Below are 25,074 nucleotides of genomic sequence, written 5' to 3' on the forward strand. Positions count from 1 at the left end.
ATACCAGTGGCTAAACTTGTAGGTGAAAATCTTTAGTAGAGATTAGCACTCTAAAGCCTGGCAGATTGATGTCAGCAGCCGTAATAGACTTTAAATAGGCTTGCAGAATTTCATTGGAAGTATATTGCTGAAATTGAAATGGCTAAGTACCTGTCATTTCTAAATGAGATTTACACCTGTAAATTTATCTATCTACTTACAATACTTTACTTATTTAACATATTAAGTATTGAAAACATACAGACATGTTTTTTAAAAAAAATATTTAATTGTCTTTACTGTCGCACGTTGAGGCAGTAGCCTGCTAATCCTGTGTTGTATATAGAAACATCTCCATGAAGACAAACATATACACGTTGTGTTCTGGTTTTAACCTGAGAATGTATTTTCCAGAAAGAACAAAAGCTTAAAAATAGAGGTAAATGAAAATTATCTCAATGCTATTTTCTCTTGAGTCGTCAGTGACTTTTAACTGCAGCAATGAAAAAGCTAACATGTTACTTACTTCTCTGAAGCTTTCACTTACTCTGCCAGACTCTTGTGATTCCCAACATCATTCTATAAAGAAACTATATTTGCAAACATTGTGAAATGCCACAGTAGCATGGCTTTTTTTTTTTTCTCATACAACATCAAAGTATTTGAGGTTCAGCTTTGTAGCCATGGTGAATCACAGTTCCTGTGATTGTCAGTTGTTGATAAAAAAAGTACACAGTCAATTAAAATTCGAGGGAAATATATGTATTTGTAGTTTACAATAACTGACTTTTTAAAGGCATGCTGAGTGAATTACCAGGCCAGTGCATAAAAAAACACCCCCACACATCATCCGCATGTACACACATATAAGCATGCAACCACACATTATTAATTTTTCAGGCAAAAAATCACAGTGCTTCAGAGAAGCATTAAATGCTTTTGTTGATAGCTTATAGTTTTATAAACTCTGAATGAGCTTATTGCCTTTTAACCAGCACTAAATAATAGAAGAACCTATGAGCCTCCACATTGGACAGCAGCCAAGCAGCCAAAGAAAGAGAGGGAGGAAAAAAAAAGCAGTGAATGGCTTAATTGTAGAGCAAATCATTTGTTTACAGATTAAGACCTATTTGGTAGCTAAATCCTATGGACAAGGAGGTGAAAGAATGAGGCAGTAAGGTACAGGAAATGAGCTTTATATTTTGTGCCTAAGTCTTGCTATTTTTGCCTGCTCCTGAAGCAGAGGAGGCAAGGAAAAAAATGAATTGTTTAACAGCAAAGACTGCTGAACAAACCACACATATTAAGTAGGAACAAAAGAGTGGGAGAAGGGAAGTGTTGGTGCCCTTCCGTGCTGACAGGAACCTGACAACTGGGGCTGCTTCCAGCTAAGGGGCATCACTCTGTGGCAAGGGAGCTGCCCTATTCTGTTTTCCGTTTGAATGGCGTGGGGGAGAAATGCTTCTATTAATTTGAGCAAATATAATACATTTTCTTGAACCTCTCTCCCCAATATGCCATTTGGTTTGCTCACTAGAACTGCCTAGCCCCTTTTTTTCTGAGTTGCTTTTTGTCCTCTCTCCTTTTTTAGAGAAAGTTTTTTTAATAGGCTTTTGTTTCAGTATAATAATTAATTAGTTGACAGTTCAAATGGTTAAGAAGTGCTTGTGCTTCCTGCTTTATTGTTGTACAACATTTTTTTAAAGACCCACTTACTGGTGGCCTGTAAATTTGAAGATATCATTTTCATGAGTCATTGGTTTAAAGATCAAAGCCAAGAAAGCATTATAGCAGAAATGGAGTAACCTCTGCAGTAAACGTTGTTTAAGCTTCTTCAGTTAAAACTCACTTTTTCCGTAATTTATAGCCTTCCAAAATTCTTACCTTCTGAGTTGAATTTTATATGACTTCTTCTCTTTGTCACTGCTGTGAAAATGAATTTACAGAGTTAAAATAAGGAAATAGGTCCATAGGTCATTGAAAAGAAAACATATTATTTTACAGAATATCCCTGCTGTTGGTATCTTGGTTGGCAAAGCCTTCTGAGAAAACAAGTCATGATTACTTGTGTGGAAAGAGGCTTTGATTTGATCTGATTATGAACCATCTGAACATTATGTTTGGCCTCTGTAAAACAACTGTTCCATTTTTTGTCTTCAGTGGCTGTAGTAATTTGCATGGGGAAAAGAGTAGATAAGCTAAGTTTGGTAAGTTGTGTCTGGTCATCTCTAGTAGTAAAATACATTTTTAATTTGACTTAACTTATAATAAAAACTTAGAATAAAATGGACAATTTTTTTTCCTTTGGCTAGTGGAAAGTTTGTGTAAAGAAAAATCAAAATATGCATAAAATTTTTTTTTCTCAGTTCTTTGAAATCCAGTATGAGAACAGGAGAGTTTTTAGTGTGTAATTATACTGTGTAACTTTTGTAAGGAGACAAGAAAAAAGTTAATGAGTTTCAGGTGTGACCTTTTTAAGTGCTTGGCAATGCTGTGCCTTGTTTCTTTACATATTGCTTGATTGAAAGTCACTGATGGATATAAAATGTTGCACTCTGCTTATGTTTAAACAAATGCAGAGTGTATTGCCGGTAGTTGTGCTATTCAGAATCTATCTCCCTCAAGCTAGAGTCTACTAAGCAGCAACCTCCAGGAAAGTATTCTTAATAGTGTTTCTTGTTTCAGATTTAGTTTCTGTTGCATTTCCTGATCGCAAGAATGAGAGAGAGAGCACTGAAAAGTGCTCCTAGCTGCATTCCCTACCAGCAGGCCACTTCACCCATCCCATTTTTAGGCATAGAAGGCGATGGCTTTAAAATGAGCAGCAACATAAGCATTGACATCTCTGCAAGAAGAATGCTGCTGTGGAGGTTATGGAAGAATTGTGTCTTTTATATGCAATATATTAATTATAAACATATTTGTGTATGTTTACGCCCCTTTGGATACTCCCTAGGCTCTGAAATGACTGTGTCAGTGGGAACATTAAACCAGGCTGTTATCTGATATCTGTTTGGTAAAACGAGCATTGACATATTTGAAGTGATTGAAAGCAGTGTTCTTAGTGACTATTAAAGAACTTTACATTATGTGCATGGTACTGTGATTTTGTTCACACTGTACTTTAAAACCTGTATAATTGACTGGCAGAACTATAAAACCAGTTTGTAATAAGAAATTTTCTGTAGGAAAATTTAAGGCAAAATGGTAGTAATTTTTGCATCTACTTGCATGTATAAAATTTCCTTATTATTATTGCTTCTATTAGATACCCTGTTGGTAATCAGACTACAACTCAAAATTATAACATTGAGATAACAAATGAAATTTCATAAATTTTCAAAACGAAAGTACTCTTGTGTGTGTGTGTGCGTGTGATGTATGTCCGTATGCAAGCTTAACTACCAGTAGACAAATTCACTCCAGGGTAATCAATGCAGTGAAGTAGGACCATATTTTTTTTTTTTTTATCAGTAGTACCTTACCCAAGTGCTTGATAGACTTAATAAACTTGTTTGTCTCCTTGGCAGAGTAAAACAAGTTTATTAATTAAACCAATGATTAAGCAATGTTGCCCTGAATGTGAGTCTTAGTAAATTCAAAAGGAAATTTGCATTCTAAATCAACAATTAGACAAAGAAATAATTTAATCTTAGGATTTGGAGAAATTTGATAGAAATTAGTTTTAATTTTTCCGTTGTTGTTCTTATACTGGAAGCCAAGGAGCTGGTAAAAAGGAGCTGCTGGCACTTTAGCTCATTAGGATAACAATAGCTCTGGATAATATTTATGGTGTCATAAGAGCTCATCTTTCTTATAATTATGTTTATCAACTTTTAATTCTTTCTGGAAGGGCCATGCTAATACAATATTACTTTCAAAATGGAATAGGCAGTGAATGGTGTAATTTGCACTACCAGATTTCAATATTTTGTAGGGAACAAGCCTTTGCTAAGTTTAAGTGTAGAGGTCAGAGCAGAATTTTCTCTGTCCTGTTTGTCTTGCCATTGTTGCACAATAAGTCACTGTGTTTGCTTTGTGAATAAAACTCAGCTCTGTGGATGAGGAGTGTGAGGCTTCTGTTGTTCATTCCTGTACTCTCAGCATTTTCAGCGTTTTGACTTAGAGAAGGTCAGTTGATATGGAAGCTTCAAGTCAGTGTACCAGGTTTGTCAAGTAATTAGGCTAATTTATTTTAGTCATTACTAAATTTGTAAAGCTTTTCCTAACAGATCAGGCTATGAGAAGAGAGGAAATATTACTTAGAGGTCAGATTATTCTCCTTTAAAATTGCAGCTTTATTTAAAATCAAGCTTGTAGCCCACTTTAGAGTTGAATTACTGCATTTGTTGGTTTGGAGTGAGAGCAAAGCATCATTACATGTCTTTAGAGTAAGAAAAGATATTTCCTTTGATTTGATCTAAGTTAGGCTGCACTCAGAGGAACCAGTATATCCAACAGTAACTCCTCTTACAGCACTACAGAAGTTCTTCAGTGTGGCTTTTCCTCTGTGGAAGTGGGTTGTAATAAATCTTGTTTTCTTCAGTTCTGGACAAAAAACATTGTGGTTTTGCTCAGTTCTCCCACAAAAGGTTTTGCATAGTGCTCATGCAAGAGTGTCTGCACCGGTCTTGGCTGTACCTTAGTCTTTGCATCTGGCTAAGCAGTGAAGCTGTATCTGTGGTGTGGGTAGAAATGGAACAGTACCAGGACAAAACTGGAAGCTGATGATCAGAGCATGCCTCAGCCTGCAGGTATCAGTGGAACAGTTTTGTTAGGTTTCTGAAAATGAAACTTGAGCTATAATCCCATGTGGGGTTCTGACAGCATCTTCCCAGAATACTACCAATGCATATCACTTAGGAGTATTTCTAAGAGGTGGAACAGTCCCTAGACTGCTTCAAGAAAAGGTCCAGGTGATCCACAATAGTGTGTTTTCTAACCTAGTGTCCATGTTGACTGTGGTGAAAGGGGAGGGTACACAGACAATGTGAAGGGAAAGGCAATGATCTCCAGAATAGGTGTGGTGGGGCTGGTGATAATTACCTGGCTTAGATACCCTCACTTCTATTTACATCTGCTGTTAAGGGATATGTGACTGCAACTTAAGTCTATTGAGTTTATCTGGGCATTTAGACTGAGGTTTGGGATTTCCTAGATAAACAGAAATTTACTAAAAAAGCAAGCATTACATTGCATGCTTTCTTCATGAAAGGCATCACTACTTTGTGTATAATTCTTTCTCCTCTTTCCCATAAGATGAATGATTATTTGGCCTTTTTCTTGAATTTGCAAGATACTTTTGTTCCTTGCACATTGTAGTACCTTTTAATATTTTTCCTATCTTATTCTACATTCAATGTTAGTAGAAGGGGTGGAATGTAAGGTGAAAAGTTTCCTCAAGACTCCCCTCTTCATTTGACAGGTTGTATATGGAGTAAAGTCTCTGGTTCTATGTTGTACTCTGTCTGTCTCCCCTGTTGTTTCTGTGAACTTATCAGTTGGTTACTGAGAAAAGTATTTCCATATTAATAGGAAAGTGTGTTGTGAAACCACAAAAATGTACCGAAGTCTCAAAGGTAAGCTGTGTATCTGGAACACTTTGTCAGGGCTTTCCTGTTTTAAAAGCTTTCATTAATCTGCAGGGATGGTACTTGTAGAAACCTAATTGCTGAAATCCCTGTCTCTGTTTGCTGTCCTGCTTTGGGACTCTCCATTTCTTTAGCATCATCTCTTTAGCAACATTTGAAATTCTTATCTGGCTGTCTGATGGCTAGGTGCTCTGGATGTAACCAGGAAGAATGTCACAGATGGCGAGAAGGACAGATTTTTTGGGCATAATTGTTGGAGCTGTAACTAAGTCACTTGAGTCATTTGGTATAAGTGAAGCTCACTCAGATGGAAATTCACACTAAGTTCTTCAGGGGAACCTTTTTTATTTTTTTTTTTGGCAGAGGTGGAGATTGAACATCCGGTCATGTGGAATTTGGGATTTGTTATTGTTGTTGTTTGGTTGTTGTTTGTTTTGTTGTTGTTGTTTGGGTTTTTGTTGCTGTGGCTTTGTTCTGTTTTTGTTTTCTGGCCACTGTTTTCATACCACCAGACTCTGGAAAACATTTGCTGTAGCTGGCTCGAGATAGGAACAGCCTTTTCTTTATGTTTAACAGTCTGTTGCTCCTTCATTGGTCTGTCGACTGTCTTCTGTAGCCAATGAATTAATTTATGATTAACCTATGGAAATAGGTAAGCATACAGTTACTAGCACAAGGAACTGCAGGCTCCAGGTGTGACATTCTTTTCCTCTGCATTTAATACATGTTGGGTAGCTTTTCATAAGGTATTCAGTGATGAGGAAATTAAAAATCACCTCTTTGTAAAGGAATAGGATGCAAGTGAGTGTAAGCCTTTGGCAAGGGAAAGAGTCTCCCCACTGACTGTGTTGCCCATCTTGTGCAAAAGCACAAAAATTACTCTTGCCTTATTTCTCTCTGTGGCTGAGGCCAGATACTATTGATGGTGCTGTGTTAAATGCTGAAATGTAGCTTCTCAGTAATGATTATAAATCAACAAACATTTGTAAGTTCCTTCCTGTTAGATGTGTTTTCATAGTGCAGAAAAAGCTATGGCACTAATTTCTGAAGAGTTAGTTTTTCCTTCAGTATGCCAGCCTATAGAAGCTTATGGGTGTAATTACCTGGATTTCAAGCTACTTTACTCAAGAGAAGCCTAAGAAACACAAGAGATGTGTATTGACTGTATAAGTACTGGGAACTGAAATCAAAACATTATCTTTCTTTCCTGGCTACAGTTAACCTCTGGTTGAACTCTTAACTACTCAAACTGGCACCAGCCCCATTTCTTCCAGTGCTTCCTTATCCAAATTTGTACATACAGATATGTGGGAATTACTAGGACGATGACAGATGCCATTTACAGGGCAGCGGAGGGGTAGCTTGATTGACCTGATCTGAGAAATGCGCTTTAAAGTAGTTGTAGAGACAAAGGTATTTAATGCGTGAGCCAAACAAGCCTAGCAAGCACTGACAGCAGCTTCCAGACGGTTCTCCTTTGTCTAGCCTAATTAAAGATCCAGAGAGTCGTTTTGTACGCCGTATATTGTGCTGAGAGCCACAGTTACTTCCATAAAACTAAGCTTAAAGAAGTGTGCATAATTGCAGGAAAGATTTTCGTGGGATGGGTGTGGCTGCGAATCTTGAGCGCAGGGAAAGGGAGGCTGTCTCTGGTCTGCCTGCAAAATCTGTGGTTAATCTAGGGGATAACAATATAGCCTTTGATTATCAGTTTCAAAGTACGGTGACGTACTGTTTGCTCCCAAGCTGTTAACTTTCTGAAAAGTCGCTGCATCTCAGTTAATTAATGATGTTTATAGGATCAGCATGTTGTTCAATAAGCAAATCCTTCACGTTAATTAAAATGTGAGTGTTATAATCTTAAAATGCAGTTATCTGACCTTTTGAAAGAACGGCTCGTGTGCGCTAGTCTGTGCCACTGTTATATTGAATTAGAAATCAAAATCTAATAATGAGTATGTTTTCTCTCTAGTGAAACTAGATGTGGAGCTCTTTTCCCTGTGTGTCACTGCTGCTGCAGTCAAGCATGTTGTCAGTATTAAATTTTAAATACCACCTCCTCCTCAGCGTGATGACCCACCCTTAAGGGGAAGGTGGGTCATCACATTCACTCATCACCGCCGAATAAAGTTGTTTTTGATTGTAACTTTACAGATTAGCAGTTCCTTAGTTCCCATATTGCACTCCAAAGCACAGGGGTAGCCTAAAATGGCTGCAGATTATGATGTATGACTGCTCTTGTGAAGCTGCAGCTGTGAATCTCAAAGAGGATGTAACCATGCAGAATCGCTCTTTTAGATGGTCATTAGCGCTGCATAAGTACAAGCCTCTTTTTCAGACAGCATTTATTCTTCACGGTTCTTCTACTAGTATGTGATGGCAATGTCATTTGCCAAGCATTGAATAACAATGAATGTTTTATTGAAGTACAGTATTCTGTACCAGTGCTTTTTTTAAGCTGTTTAAGTGCTTAATTTTCGTTTGACTGCTCCTTTTCATGCAAATGTGAGTGTAGCAGAAAAATCCAATACATCTTTCTCTCTTGTGCTTGTGATGTATTGGACTAAGCTGAAGGCTTGTGTGAGGCAAAAGGAAACACAGCATAATTTATCAGTTATCCATTGGCATCCTATCCTATTCCAGTTTAATTGTCTTTATTTTGTTTAGAACAAACACGTGCAAAAAACCAAGCGGAACAAAAAACACACGAAAATTTTCTGTGGGATACTAAGGAAAAAAACAAGTCAAGGAACAGTCTCTTCCTTGCCCCTAAAATTGCCCTCAAACAGAGGGAAAATGAAGCACAATATTCTTTTTTTTGGAGTGAAAAGTGGAATTTGGTCTAAATATTTCGATGCATGATGATTTCACTCGTCTTCCAAGGACCAAATTGCATTTGGAAGCATTATGACTTCATTTATGAAAGACAGGTTTTTAATGTGGTTAACACCTACAACTTTGGCAAGATTTTTTTGAACAGGCTAGCACCTCCTTTTGTCATTATGAGGATCTGAGGGAAAGCTCATGTACCCAATGTGCTTTGTCCTTTGGAACATCTGGCGCCTTGTTTTGATTTGTGAGCTATCTTGAAAATCTGGCATCAGTTCTGGGGTTTAAGTTCTAATTAAATAAAGTACACCGTCTGGCCATAAGCTTTGCAATACACTGAGGAAAGGAAGAAGGGGGGGAAAAGTTATCTTCATTTTATTGTCAGTGGAATTGAGATGGTGAGACCATAGAGGTATTGAAAATGGTCAATATATTTTGATACTGAGTATTTCCTTCAAAAGTAGCTTTTAATGCCTACGTACAGATCAAACGAAATGTGTCTGTGATCTCAGAATTCCTAGGTTTTAAGACCACAAAGCAAGTTCTGGCATTACCCATTCATGATATGGGCATGAATATTAGCCATGCCATGCCATAGTGCAATGCATGATTGTATCTATTCCTGTATTATCATGACTCTTTACCGTGATTTGGGAATGCAAAATCATTTTCAGCTGTTTGAGGGCAGAACCACAGATACTTTGTTTGTTCTATGGAGCAGTAAACAAATACTATCAGAATTCAAGTGCTGTTTTAATTTTACACTAATTTTAATAAAACACATGATCATTCTCTTCTAATTATAAACAATACCGAAAGCAAGTGGTCAGTCTTCAGGAAATATTCAAATTAATCCAGTCTAGGGTAGCTTAAATATATATTTCGTTACTGCGTAAGAGAGGAGAACTTTCTATATCATGCCTATTGAAATCAGAGAAGGTTGTTTGTCCGATTCTTTTTGCTATTTTTTCCTCTATAGAAAAGTTAGGTTGAAATATAAGAATGTGTATGAAGTTCTTTGTATTCAGATATCCACTAATTCTACCTCTGTATCTTGGGCGTATGATCTTTCCAATATCTGTATGTGTGTGCCTTCTTTCTCCTCAAACAAGCAATGCATCTTCAGGTATCTTTGATCCAGTCTTTTGTGGTTGGCCATTAGTCATATTGATTCTCTAGTGATAAAGGAAGCTTTGTTCTCAATGCAGTTTTAACAGTTCAGCATCAAGGCCTGTCACAGAAACACTGTTGACATCAAAGAATTCGCAAAAATGTGTAATTTTGCAAAAATATAAACTCAGTTATGTGTTGCCTTTTATATTTGAGATAGGGAAAGGAAAACTGAGCAGGTTTGTTTTAATGTCCAAGAGGAAGGAAATTCCAGAAGCAAATGAAAAACTAGCAGCTCCCTCAAAACTGAAAAATAAACGTCCTCAATTTCAGTACCTGAAAGTAGTATTTGAATTACTTTGTTCACAGGTAGGCTTTGAACTAAAATACTGTTTACACACATACCAAGAAGTGTTGTCAACTGGAGCACTTTTTATATTCCTGCTTTAATCCATTTAATCCATCCAAGAGTCAGTCCAATGAGAAGGAAAGCAAAAACAGCAGAGGTGTAATAAACACTGATTTAATTTTTACAGCACAGTACATTATAGAACTATAAAATTGTGTGATTAGCCAACTCATTAACACTATCTTAAAGCAAATAAGTGTTTAGAGCTTGACACAGTTAGTGCTGAAAACCTTTCTAATAGTAAATTTGAAAAGTAACCAGTGTTGCTTGGAATAAAGATTGTGCTGCTGTGCATCATCAGGAGCTCAGTATTAGGGCTGTCATCCAATTATTCCATTCTAATGCATTCCCTGTTTTACAGCACTCCTGTCTATACTTTTTTGACACTTCCTTGAGAGTGGTGCTGGGTAGAACCTGCAGAGCACTTTGTACAGGACTGCCACAAAAATAACTTAAAGTGGAGGGCAGTACTTAAATCAATTATAAAAGGGTTTCTTTTCACTTACTCTTTTATCCTGCGTTTATTAGTAGTGACTTAGGCAGCATAGTTTGAGCCAATATAAGAGTCATTGTGGTCACCTAAAGTCTGCTTTTCTGGTAGAATCCTATTGATCCAGATGCTGTGTTAGTTGTTTATGCTCTTAACATTTTCGGTGATAATTTAAGAGATATAATCTGAAAATTCCCATATTTTTGTACAAAGACTGCTCATGGACTTCTTTCTGAAAATGATGTATTTTAGCTGGAAATTTAGAAAGTCTTGGCTCCTTTTGAAAGAGTCTAAAAATAGATAAACATTGTCTTTTTAATTTGCTGGATATGGGCAGGCCACTCCTGTGAAACTAAACTCATGTCACTTGGTGCATTAACTTCAACATTTGGTATTGGTTTGTATTAGTTCATTATTCAAATTTGAAGGCAATGTTAGAGGATACCTGGAAAATAAATTTACTGTGTCAGCCAGCTTAACAAAAACATGACCTCTTAATAAATTTAACTTCTTTGAATCAGATCTTTTTTCTGGAAATTAGCAGTTATACAGTGGTTGAATCACTTTCTTGTTTTAATGCTGTCCTTACAAAGTTACTGCTTTGGAAGAGGTCTGCCTGATGAGTGTTTTCTCAGGTTAGCTTTTAAGCAATTGAATTGCAAGATCACATCATAGAATGACAGAAAGAGGGAACACACTGAAATTAAAATCTTGAGATATTTTAGGTGAAGCTCATAGCATGGTGTTCTTTTTCCCATATATTTCAGATAATTTTTTAAAACAAATCTGTTCCAAAACACATCTAGGACAGGAAAAATATTTTTTCTAAAATTGTGTCAGCCATTAAGCTACAGGTGATCCATCAGGCCATTAAAGGGCCTGGTTTTTTTTTGAGACATTGCTTTTGCTATGGGAAAATAAGTATAAACCTGAGTGAACAAGGGGACTCTTACACAACATATTAAGCTATGTGATTAAGCTCACTGATGCTTAATCAAATGAATTTAGGATGTTACATTTCCTCAGCACAGTTGCCATCTGCATGTGCTGACAGAATGGTTGTGGGAGAGAGTTCTGTGCCCTTTGGTGTAAGGCTCACATGGGAGCTGTGGTTCCACCTCTGCAGAAGCTGATTTCAGACTGAGCTGTCACTGCCACACTTTCTCATGGACCTTGTGCAATGAACTGACGCGTCAGGATGAATACCACCAAAAGCATGAGACGAGTTGTGGGATTTAGGTCAGATCATGCAAGATACAAGACTGTACCCTTAGTTAAAATTGTCATTACAGGTGTCCCTGGGGCAGTAAAACTGTGGAAGCCAGTATTGCCATGGCTGCCTGAACAGTCTGGGACTGATACCTCCTTAGTCCAGCTGTTTACCAAACGAGGAGCTCCACAATACCGATCTGTTTATTGACAGACTTGGTGCCTTTACGTGCTTCCTCGAGTAGTTAAGACCCTCTTAGCTGTGTCAATTTTACTTAAAAATAAGCCATCCTGAAGCAGGATATGAGATGTGTGGTACTCTGTGTAAGAAGCATGAAGGGAATGATTGTCTGGAAGACCACAGCAAAGTGGGAACTTTTAAAACTGGTTCATGTCAGAACAGAATATATTTTCTGGAGCTGTGCCTAAAGCTACTGGCTCTGGGACAGTGAAGAGTCTAAAAGGTTCCTGCTTCTTGCTCCCTCTTTGCTCAGAGGTTAATGTCTGGCAGTAACTGAGATAGCTTTTATAAAGGTAGCTCCCCACAAATAAATTCTCTCTTCCCTTAAATACACAATATTGGTGGATCAGATTCAGGTTGTTTGCAGCCATGCTGTGAAACCTCTCTATATTTAGACCCTTGAGTAGAGTCCAGAGAGGGAGGACAGTGAAGGGACTAAACCATCCAGCTAAAAGTGCTATATTTAAAATGTCAGCAGCAAGTTGTTTGAGGTCCACCTTTATAGGTATGTTTACTTTTGTACAGAGGAATAACTGTTCCCTTTGGAGTTACATTCTTGGCTTGTTTCCATTCATTTATATGCATGAAGGGTAAATCTCTAGTCAACCACACTCCATGGAAGTCAATAAGAAAGGCGTAATTGTGGATTTTTTCCCCCCCACATATTTGAAGACACACATAAACCTGAAAATTACTTGGTAGTATTTCTACTTCAGTTTTTCAGAATCATTAGCAATACAAAGTAATGCAGTCTGGCTAATATGTATATAATGGTAAATAGATCTGGTTTTGAGGATGAGAAAAGTCATCAAACACTTCTGTGTACGGATATTCATTTCCAAATATCTGAATAATAGTTGCAGGATTGATACATTCAGGAAAGCAACACACAGAACTTGTCGCCTTTGTCCACCAAATAGAGCTTTTCCAGCCTTTCACAACTTCACATATGTTAATGAAAAACATTTTCTGAGAAATTGGCAGCTTCATGCTTTGTAGCTAATGCCAGCTTTTTTCATGGACCAGTTCAAGGCAGAGCAAAGGGAAAAATGCCTTGTTTTAGTGTGTGAATTACTCTGACAAGCTTTCACATTGCCCCTCCTCTTATTAATATTCTTTTTGATGTGAGCTTGTAAAACAGAGGATTGGCTGTTAATCTCTGGGATCTCAAGGGCTTTTGGCAGTGGCCCATAATTGATGTGTTCACATGGCTGTTGTCTGACTACTAATGATTAGACAGCAGTGTTATCTCCCAGCTAAATCAGTGTTGCTTATAAATCACACTTGATAAAGTGCAGTTTCATTTCTTCAAAGGTCTGTACATGTCTATACAGTTTGATACAACTGCCAGAGCCATTTCATGATTTCATGACAGCTTAGATTAGGTTTATTTTTATGAGCAAGATATTTGAATTTTTACCAAGTATTCAAAAATATTTCTTTCTGTTTGTCTTTGTTTTGTTATGTAGTGGGTAGAACAGAAAGGATATGCACAGTTAGGGCAGATCATCCTAGAAGGTGCAAATAACTGGAGAAAATATCACATGAAAAGCGGAATACTTGGACTGTCAATTTCCTTTGCTCTATTTGAACAGAAAGGGAGCTTTGTTTGTAGTATGTGTTGATCATGCTGGTTCACTATAAAAATAGTCTATGAGAATGTAAGAAAAGACACAGGCAAACACAAGGTAATTCAACAATGGCGTCTGGGATTTTCTGGATAAAATGAGGGACTTTGCATGCCTCCCTTCTTTTTCAGCAGCACAAAAATGAAAAATCCTGACTAAAAGTCTTAAAATGCAAACTTCTCTCTGTGTTTGCCCTCCTAGAAAGCAAGCTAATGAGGATCTTGAGGTACTAAGGCAAAATCAACTGGTAAAAATGTTGTTGAGATAGGGACATGCAAAGAGAGATCTCAAGGTGACCTGAATTCTGAGTCACTGAAAGGACAAGATTTGTCTGTCTATTAGGTAACCTCTAATCAGATACTTGGGTGCTGATAGTATAGATGCTCTCATGAAAAAGAACTAAGAGAACACTAAATCTGGGTTTCTCTTCTCTGCCAAACTGAATGGCCTCAGAGTTGAGGCAAGAAGGTACGCAAATTTTGAAAGTCATAATACTGTCTTCTTTAAATAAAATTAGGACACAATATCCTACACTTGGTAGTGTTTGTAGCTCATACTGTGAATATTTAAGGTCTAATTAATACAGAAAAAACCTAACTGATATGGCTCCTACACCATATAAAAAAGCAAAAGAGAGAGACTTCTGAGGCAATAATACAAGAATATATTTGTCAGAGAATATGTCTTGTCTAAAAAGCCCAAGGGCTTTTTAAATTAAAAATTTTAAGGTCTGTAGATAGAAATAAATATGGGGCCATTAAGCCAAATGGTCAATTTTTGGAACATGCTTAAAATGCCATCCATAAGAATGTAGGCATGCCCATTAAAGCTTTTGGTATACATAGGTCATCCAGGAACTACAGTTCTATTTTGTAGGATTACAGAAGGTCCGTCATCACCTTTTGGAAGAGAAATTTAGACAATTTTTCTTAACAAAAAAGTATTGAATTCAGGAAGGAACTGCCTTGGTCATAATGTGTGCCGCTCCTCACTGGCAAAGTGAGTGGTCAGCAAATGTGTAAAAGGCAGCAGTGGGCTATTGACATGCAGAAAATCAAAAAAGTACAACTAGGCTGTTTCTCTTCTGAGTTTTATTGCCACTTTATTATATATTGTACTGGAGTCCTGGAAAAAGTCACAATGTTTTATTAAATGTCTTCTGTATTCTGGAATGGCTGAAATGGCCACTCTTCCACCAGACTGTGGTTGCATCATCAAGTAACTGAAACCATCAGTGGAGAACTTCTGCTTTGGAGTCATAGGTCATTATTTGTTTGGACATTAGGAATGAAAATTTGGAGTGGAGCAGTTAAATGATAATGCCATCAAGTTAAACATTATCTTCCTATGTACAATGGAGAATGAGAAAATTATCCTTGGTCTCCTGTAGTCTTGATTTGTCATGGAGCAACCATGCTTCTTTTCTCAGGTTGAAGTCTCTCATATATTATAAATAAACATAGGAAAACTGAGGATAGTATTTATTTACAATGCTATGAGACCTATTAAGCAAATAGCCTATCTATTTTCAGGCTCAGAACCCTGAAAGTTTGAGTGTAGCAGAAACTTTGGAATAAAAAGAAGTGATTGTCATTGTTAAAATGAAAAGCTTCTAAAAGCTCATATAACTTAATAAAGCAGTATCTAACCTTCACCATCAAGTGGACATGCCTTGTTTTTTACCATATTCACTTGCATGACAGTGATAGATACTGGATATCATTACACAGTTTCTATCTAGCCTTAGACAATACAGAGAAATTTCTTCCTTTACTGTTCTGAATAAATTCCCTTCTTGATTGTAGAATAGTGTACCTCTCTACACAGGACTGATATCCTGATTGAATTTTAGTACTTGTTCTTTTTGTATGAAAGCTTAGTGTATGAAAAGCTTAGTGGCTGACTGAAGAAAAGTTTGGAAGTGCAGACCGACCAGGAGAAATCAAGATTCAATGCAGTAAAGTGTTTTAGGTACAATTATCTCAACGAATGTGATTTACATAGGCTGAATGAGGAGAAATGTCTCTACAAGAAATGTGCAGCTGGTGATCTGGGCATCCTCCCAGAACTCTGCCAAGCATTAGAGTTGACATACAATTTTTCACAGACTCAGCCTTGGCAAAAGGCTATCACTGGCAGCTGTCAAATGCTAATCTCTCTCACAGTAAAATGGGTGAATGGCTTGGGAAATCCCACTCATCTGAGCTAGAACAGGAGATCCAAGAGAGGATCCAAGAGAGGACAAGGAAGTTTCCTTGCCTGTTCTTCAGCACTGTTGCGCTGCATTAGACCAGACCCTGCTCAGAACTTTGACTTTTCATCATAGTCTTCATTAATACTGTTCTAAAAATAAAATACTAGCGTTATCTGTGGAGGTGCTGCAAATCCATAATGTCATGTAGTCACCTGGAGTCTGAGGAGGTCTGGAGGTCACCATATAAAAAGAACATGCAACTGTCAAAAGATGAGTTTGCAGAGTTAGTGCTGGTTGATGTGGCTGATGCGAGTGACAGAGAATATCTTTGGTACAAGAGGGGCTATTCTTCCTTGTTCCCTGTATTGAAAGCTTAGTAGCAGAATAAGTTTTAAGTAGCTTTTTTGTTTTGATTTTTTTTGGGTTTTTTTGGGGGGTTTTTTGTTTTGTTTTGTTTTTTTCCTTAATAGCAACTGTTCAGAATATTGAAATCATTCCAGATGTGAGTGATTTGCTGCTTTACTAGGAAAAAAGTGACAGTTCTACTAATGTCTTTTTGCCCTCTCCAACTACTCAGCTGATTGAAGTGGAGAAGTTAATTTTGAGAGTGGGAAATACTTGGAAACTGCAAGTAGATGCTACTTGTGTTACTCGGTTCAACACAATCACTCATCAAGTTCCTTGCTCGCAGAACAATATTTGTAAAGCACAAATATTTTAAAAGAAAAATATTATTCTCAAACAAAGGTTTCAAAGTGTGATATTTGGATGAAATTTAGGCAGTTTGAAGCACCTTTGTAATTCTTTTATATTTAAGCTCTTGTGATTTTCAACTAAGTTCACCAAAATAAGTAATTTTCTTAGTACCTCTGACCTTCCTGAGCTTTGAACCTAAAGTGCGTAACAGATATGTCTGTCCTATGGCAGAAATTCCTTTCTACATCCATGTCTTACAGTATTTATTTTTTTCCTGTGCTGTCCTTTATGGGACTGACCTTTTTACCCCCCAAGAGTTTGATGCAGAATATTTGAAGAAAACAAAATATCAGTTCTGTTAAGCATGATGTCACAATGTTTCTGAGTTGGCCTCTGATGCAATTTACAGGCGAGAAATACTGAACTGAGATGCAAATGAGATCTTTGAGACAAAATGGAGATTCTTCACATGGTAATTCCTGTTACGTGGTAGAATATGAAGGAATAGCTTTCAGTTTTGAATATGTAAATTCTCTGGGGCAAGGTCTGTAGCATGAGGAGAGTTATCTGGAAGTGCAGACATGCTTCTGAGCACACAGACATTTTTCTCATGTCACATTCTCCCATATTTGTTCTCTTCCAAAGCAGTTAGGTTAATTTCATTAAAATTGCTTCTGATTTGTGATGCTGTGCATGAGACTACACTGAGGTCTTCTGGAATCATGTTGCTTTAGAAAATTAAGATAGAGGCAAGTATACTTTATGTATAAATAAGCTTGTCTCCTTTTCACCTTAAAATCTAAAGAAAGCAATTTGTAGGATTTTAAACTTCCAGATAAGGCTGAATTCCTTTATTTCCTGTTTTCTTTTCCAGACATAATGATTCTGTGATGTATTAATTCATAACTCTAAAGAACTTGTCAATGTAATTTTCAAGGCTGGAAGTTTCTTAGTCCTTTCTGCCTTTATGTTGCTGTCTTCTAGAGGGAGGATTTAGGTTTGCAAAGGGCCAGACTTGTTTTTTTAGTTAGATCCTATAATGGGATTCAGATCTTCCTTTCATACTCTTTCTATTAGGGCAGACATTCCCACTGGGAATGCTTACAGTAGATTTTTCTTTTTTTTTCACCATTTAAAAAGTGGTGCTTTCTGGGAAGAGCTTGTACTTAGCCTGAAACCTGCTCTTCTGCCTTCTCCTGGCTGTGTTGGTGGATGGATTTAATGGCTTTTTTGGCATGTACATTTCAAAATCACCTGGTGCATGACACTGCAATAGTGTATGACCCACTTTGGTCTTAGATAGGTAAACTATGTTATCATTGAGATATATCTTCAAAGACACACCTTCATTAAATCAAGAAGGTGAGTTTTGATACACAGAACTTGACTCCAGCATGTAAAGTGCCTGAGTAACTGAATGGCAATCTTACTTTTTAGAAAGTCTTGCCTATTTCGTGTTGGTATGTTACTTCCTTTTTCTTTAATGTGTGCTTCCTCCTACTGATGAATGTTATGCAGTCACCAAAACAGACCTTTTTTTTTTTTTTTTTTTTTTTTTTTTTTTGGTAAATATTCAGATAAAGGATTGCTCCAAGGAGCAGTGGCTATATTGCTTGGCAGGCAGCCTTCATTTTCTGTGAGCTTTCTGCTACTAAGCATTATAGCTCCCTGATATGATCAAACACTTGGCAGTGGAAAACTGCCACGAATAACACTGCAGCTTTGTAGCCTTTGTCACCAATCAGCTCTCAAAAGCTCTTGGAATTAGGTGAAAAAATATTGCTTGAATATTTTTATCTTTTTGTACTCCTTTGATTGTGTGTCTAAAGAGAGCATCTATGTAAATAGCCTTCTTCAGATTCAGATTTTCAATCTCATATTGGAATCTTTTGTGTGATAAACAGCAAGGCTGCTGCTCAGTATGTGCCAACACCTGGGAATAATAACGAAAAAATAACAGTGAGAAACTGCAGAGCATCTGTTCTTGACATTAACTTTCCTCAGTTTGACAGACTGCCACCACCAGATGTTAATCTTATGTGCCTTTTTTTCCACTGGAGATGGCGGCCTTCCTGCCTCTCTTTGCCTCTAATAGCTTACATCAGTGCCCTTTGGAGAATTCATGAAAACAATTGTGTCACCACAATGATCTCTAAGAACCACCACTTTGCAGTGCTGTTATGATTATCAAGCAAGATGGGTTAATTTTAAAACATGGAAATCTGGAGCAATGTTTAAGCTTATTGTTTTTTTTCTTGTGGCTAGGGACATACTTGTGCAATGAACCTGTATCTCAGAGACAGTAAGCGTCCACTTATTTCTCCAAAGGTTTAGTGTTTTAATTCACACAGAAGCAGTCCCATTTAGTGCAGACGCCCCTATTTGGCCGTGTCCTGAGTGAATGTTTCCAGTGGAAAACATGAACATTTATTAGCAGGTCTAAATAAACCAGAACTGAGCACAAATATTTGTAACAAAGAACTTAATAGGATACACTGTCAGATCCATGCTTTCATTAGCTCCCCCTCACTGTTTAGAATAGTCAAAAATGGAAAACGCATCTGTCAATTTAGCCTACATTCATTTAAAACATTGGCTAGTTTAGTATGACCACAGAAAACACTTAGGAATTTTCTTCCTCTGGTTTTGTGATAAGTCTATTTTATGGAAGAATTATGTTCCATGTGTAGTAGGAGGTTTTGCGCAGCTTTACAGAACACCATGTAAACTATCAAACAGGCTATTCATCAGCATTTTTTGGGTTTATAATGGGATGTGGTTTAGCTTTTCCTAAGTGCTAGGCTCCATTTACCTGCCAGCTACTGAGCCCAGTTCTCTTCTGGTTTGAGGTAAGGTATGTTAAGAACTCCTAAATGATGCGGGGGTACGCCCTGACCCGGTTCCAGTGACAGAGCACCCGTACACAGCCAGTGCCAGAGAGCAGGGCTCCGTGCCATCCAAACGTGTGCCTCCACTTGGCATCAGGGGCTGCAGAGCACAGGATCAGTGTCTGCCCACGCACAGCAGCCACAGCTGTGATTTTGTGCGATGTGTGCTATTAGATACTGCAAGTAACAGCTGCTGCGGGGGGTCAGTTGATATTTGACTTTCCTGTGTGCATCCAAGTCTGCTCTGCAAAGCTTTCTGCCTGTGCTTTAACTCTGCAACTCTCTTGGCATAAAGAGAAGAATAAAGACATAATTGCTTGAGTCTTGCATTGTTCTATGTCACAGGACCTCTGCTTTAACCAGTAGAATTTTGATGGTATTAGTAGGTTTTTACTCCTTAGGGATGCTTTCAGTATTTATGTTTTGTTTTGGTTTTGGTGTTGTGGGGTTTTGTGGTTGTTTGTTTTTGTGGTTTTAAAATTTGTTTGTTTTTGTGTTGTTTTGTCCATTTGTTCTAGGTTTTGTTTGGTTTATTTGTTTGTTTTTTCACTTCCCTCTAACCTGAAAGTTTCATTCTCAATAAAAAGAATCCCCTCTAAGGAGGAATACTTTGGAGAAGACTGTGGTTATAGGTCCTTCCCCTCTCCTGCTTAGTTCTAATGTAGTTGAGGTCAGAATCTAGGCTAGTCATACAAAGATCATGCAAAATATTTTTCCCAAAGTTACTGAGAATTATTTAGCACGCATAAGATTTGCACACATGAATCAAAGCCTTGGTGCAACCCAGAATTGTTACAAAGGCCAATGATAACAATTGTTATAATTTTTAAAAAGTTCTCCCTAATTTGTCATTTTATGTTTTCATTACAAAAAGTGTCCATCTGATGAAGTGGGCTGATCTGTGATACATGTGTAATACCTTTTAGTCTGTCCTTTTATTTGTATCCCCGTTTTGCTTTACAAGCAGGAAAATTAACTTTGTTCTGTGTTATTATACATTTGAGCAAAACCTGGATGATGTGCAGTGAGTCATTTTGTCTTCTCTGTTGAGTCTTCTTATGAGGTCCAAAATTAAAAACAGCATGGTCATGGAAGACATTTGATCCTCTATTTCAATGCAGCTAAAAAGCAGCTATTTTAAAAAAATCATTAGGTTGAAGAGTGATTTCTTTGCATGATATCTGTGATCCAATGGGCCAAATTAATGTGACTTCTGGGGGTTTAGCTAGTTGACTGGGCACTCTCATATCCTCGTTTAGCTGTTTTTTATGGGACAAGGGACCTTAGAGCCAGAGTGAAATATTGAAAGCCCTAATACAGAGAATCTGCTCCTGAGTAGATTGGAAGTTGAACGGGAGAGATCACTTTGTCAGTTCATATGTTGATATTGTCTCTGTGAATTGTCTTGTGTTCCAACTGATTGTCTGGCAAGATGCATTCTTCTAAATATGCATTTTGGAAACCCTGAGAAATTACTCTTGTAAAAGTCCTCTCTGTTATTCCAAGTAGAAAGATCTAAATGTTATCTGTAATGTACTAGGTGGGTCATCCTAATGTGTTTTAAATGATCAGATGATAAGAGATTGTATTTGCTGCCATATGGATATTAGAATTGTTCCAACTACTAATTTATCTATGATATACATGAAAGAATAGCATTTATGTCTTTGTACCTTTCTTTATAATTTTTTTTCTGTAAATAGAAAATGAAGTTCCTGGTTCACAAAATTAATTTCCATCCAGAAATCAATCTCTGTCAGTGCCAAGAAAAACGTAAACTTAATTCTTGTTTTAAAATTTTATTACTATTTCATACTAATAGTCTATGATGACAGGGAATAGTCTAGTAGAAACTTAGCAAGTTGCCTTGTTTAGCATGTATAATAGATATTTTTGTACTTAATTTTTCATGTGCGGCATTTGGGCTAATGCCAAAAAATTTGAGCTCATAAGACTCAAATTACCTGTGATACACCAAATCCCTACATGAAGAAATGCAATCTTGGCAAACTGGACTTTCTATTACTTCTTTTTAAAAAAAAATAATTATGTATTTTATTTCATATTATTTTATTTTATTTTTATTTTTTTTAACTCTCACAGCACCATTATAGTAAGTTTGTCTGTTGTTTTCAGGTTGATCCCCTGTTTACAGTGCCTGCACCTCCACCTCCGATTTCCAGCAGTATCACACCTCAGATTCTGCCTTCCTACTTTTCCCCATCTTCATCCAATATTGCAGCACCAGTCGAGCAGCTTTTGGTACGGACACGTTCAGTGGGTGTAAATACTTGCGAGGTTGGAGTAGTAACAGAACCCGAATGCCTTGGACCCTGTGAGCCTGGGACCAGCGTGAACCTGGAAGGAATTGTGTGGCATGAAACTGAAGAAGGTAAATTATTTTTTCCATTAGGTTTGTCTCTGAGATGTGTTGGCAAGGGCATGTATGCTCTATCTGCCTGGGTGCTGGCTAAAGGCTTGCTAATCTGTTGGGACACCATTATATTCTATGGCAGGCAATGCTTTACAGTTCACTTAGTGAGCTTTCATTTTAAAAACAAATGGCAGGTCTTTTTATTATTTAAAGCAGCTGTGTTTTCCAAATGACCTACCACATAACCCTAGCTAATAATAGAATTGTTTCCTCTTGCTAAATTAAGAAAAGCATATGAAGAAATGGCTAATAGAAGAGCATAAATGTCCTATTTAAATGAACATCATGAGGGGGTGTTTATGTGATGGGAGTGGATATATGAATAGTTTAGATGAAAACTTAGCTGAATATTTCAGCTGATAAGAAATACCATTATTACATAACAATAGAGGCCCCAGAGACCCTGCAAAAATTCAGTTTAATGTGATTATTTTTGCTTTTTGGTTATCTAAAATATGCTTTAGGAGGAAAGCTTTCAGCTTTGAAGAAAAGTGTTCCATGTGGTGAGGAAGTGCTATCAAAACCAGATTGATTTCTTTAATATACTTTGAAGACATTTGTCCGAATAGGAGTATTGGAGAGCTTTGGGGAACACTAAACATTGATTTGCTATGATTTGCTATGATTTAGAGCAAAGTAAGTAGGAAGAGGATTATGCTGTGATATGCAGATTTTTCCATTTTGGATTTCAAAAGCTCTTTATTAAAATTCCAGCTTTCTCCTGCTAAAAATACTGCATGTGTACACTAAACTTCTGCAATTTTTCATATAATAATAGCAGATGTTTTCATTTATAGCTGTGTGAAAATCTTTCTTTTGAGGATTATTTTATTTTTAGTGATCTACCTCCCTCAACAGTGAAAACAAGATTATTTACAAAATGATATAATGACAGAATACAGCGATGCAGTGCTTCATGATAAATCCTGACATGCTTCAAACCGTATGCACAATGGCATTTCGTCCTTTGCAGTGATATATAAGACCTCACCAAAGTGCTCTACGCTGTCCTCTCAAAAATCAATAGAAAGAGTCAGATTTACTTGCTTTTATATGCTTTCATCCATCCATCTTTCTCTCTGTGTATGTCTACAGCAGATTCATAAGGCAGATTGATCCTTTTAGATTGTTTTTAAAGCACAGTATAAATTCTGGTTTAAAATATCCCTGCAGAGATGACTGCCCTTAGCAACTCCAATCTTTCTTGGCTGGCCTGTATTAACCAGAGTTGGAATGTGTGGGTGTTAACTGTGTTGACATGAAAGAGCAGTAGCTGTTAATAGTGTTATTCTTGCTGAATAAACTAAACTTCTGACCCCCACTGAATTTAAGAGGCCTTCCTTGCGAAAGGTTTGGCACTAGAAATGAAGTATTAAAAAAAGTGCATTCTGGTCAGGGTGACATTCCATTTACCAGTATCTCAGCACTCTAGTGGTTTTAAAACTCTTGTTAGTTAATGGAAATGAACTCCCTTAGCCTTTTCCTAGTTTTGTCTAAAACAATTTTCTGAACAACTCAATTCAATAATGGTATGTTTGAGTGAAACTGTTATGAGGGTGCCTGTTTTCATAGCTTTACAAACACTCTGTGTACACTATGAGTGACTACAAATATAGATAAAATGGGATTCTAAAATACTCTAGAAATATAGCTAGAATGTAGATTAAGAGACTGAAGATAGTTGATATGATATCATATTGTGTTGTTTGTACCATGCTCTGTTTGAGTGTTTCAGATCCTGCTGACTGAAGAAAATAATACAAATTTGACTGTTTTATCCCAGAGTCCACAACCAACACTGTATTAAGAAAAATGAGTCATAATGATGATTTGCATTTTAATTAAGTTTTTGATGTTTTGAGCACACACATAAGTACATATTTATGTGTTTTCAAGCTTTATGACATGTTCAGGAAAGCAGCTATATAAAAGCTTGCATGGGGCCATTTCTGCCAAATTCTAGGAAACAGCATACAGATGGCTCTTCTTTTTACCTTTAATAGAAAAAAAAATATTATCAGATACTGATTTTCTCAAGTTCTGATTTTGACTTTAGGGCACAACACAGCCTTTCCTGAACTGGTGTAAATCCACCTTACTTTAACCAAAGTCTTTGTAACTAGGCACATCTAAAATCATCTGGACATTCATGATGACATACAAATTTTTTTTGTGATTTTATATGTTTCTTTAGTTTTTACTCCCTTTACTGCTTTCCAAAAGTAAATAAAAAGGCCCATGCAAAATTTCTCTGACTGTCTATAATATCTTATAGCTCTTAACATAAAACAATTTAAACAAGCTAAGGAAGGTATGAACATTTCTAATCCTGGCTTGTGTTTTGACATATTTGAATTATTTTGTATCTAGTTTAGCCACTCTGTAAAATGAATTGTGGTGTGACAAGGAGAGGCTTGTAGGCTGGCTGCATGAGTATAGGAACCAAGTGTGCTGCTGAGCAGCCTTTGTGTGCTGCAGCAACGAGTTGTGGGAATGCAAATACAGAAAGGATGTGGTGAATCACAGTTATTACAACAAGAATAGTAGCCTGAGTGGAGAAAGATAAAATCAAATAGTTTATGCAGAACTCATTATTAGCATAAATGTAAAACATACTTTATAAAAGAGAAGGTATATACTGAGAATTCCTGCCATGAAGCCATCTGAAGTAACCACTTTTATGTATGTTGAGCAAGTTGTCACAATCTGTTGCATTTGTTCTTTGAGGTCAGAAAAAGGATAATGTTCAGGCTTATGAGTCGTATTTTTAAGATAATATCTTCAAGGGTAGGGGGCAAGGGAAGAAAGCAACACTTGATTTCAGACAAAATTCTGAACGATCAAAAAGGGCATTGTTGCAGCTCTTTTCATTACTTCCACACCACTTTATTTAGTTGACTTGATTTAATAAATTAGACCGACTATTTTTCCCAGCGTGTTTTAATCTTTAGAGGTGTAGAGGGCAGCTGGCATCTGAAGCCTGTGATATTTAATTACAGGGGGTGGTAACAAACCATAGGTGGTTACTCTTCAATGACTGAGTTATCACATGGTTTTCACACGGGCATTTCTCAGCTGCTCCACTAAGCTGTGTAGTGTTTAATTGCTTGTATGTACGCCATAGGCATTGTCATCTGCATAACAACCTTGTTTGGATATAACTTGGTAGTGTGTCCAAAGTGGTGGTAAAGGCTGTGAAACAGAGCACTGTCTGAGGCTATCCTGTGGGAGAGGAAGGAGAAATTATTATGTGGGCAAGTCAACCTGAAACTGGCAGCTGATGTGGATATTTGACAGCAGAAGCTATCTGCAGTAAAAGTCCTTCACGGAGAGCAGCTTGGTAGTGTTAACTGGAGTGTGTGTTTAGGTTTGTTTG

The 25,074-nt window shown here is 37.1% G+C and overlaps 1 protein-coding gene across 3 annotated transcripts in view; it reads left to right on the top strand.

Annotated features, from left to right (window-relative positions):
• The window catches only part of ZNF608 (zinc finger protein 608), an 85,137-nt gene that overhangs the window by 15,577 nt on the left and 44,486 nt on the right, over positions 1 to 25,074 (top strand). For all 3 annotated transcript variants that reach the window (XM_063180024.1, XM_063180023.1, XM_063180025.1), the window contains exon 3: positions 21,401 to 21,656. In XM_063180024.1, the coding sequence (XP_063036094.1) occupies positions 21,401 to 21,656 (256 nt within the window). The remainder of the gene's footprint in view (positions 1 to 21,400; positions 21,657 to 25,074) is intronic.

Source organism: Melospiza melodia, chromosome Z, assembly GCF_035770615.1.
Source record: "Melospiza melodia melodia isolate bMelMel2 chromosome Z, bMelMel2.pri, whole genome shotgun sequence".
NCBI classification, from domain to species: Eukaryota; Metazoa; Chordata; class Aves; order Passeriformes; family Passerellidae; genus Melospiza; species Melospiza melodia.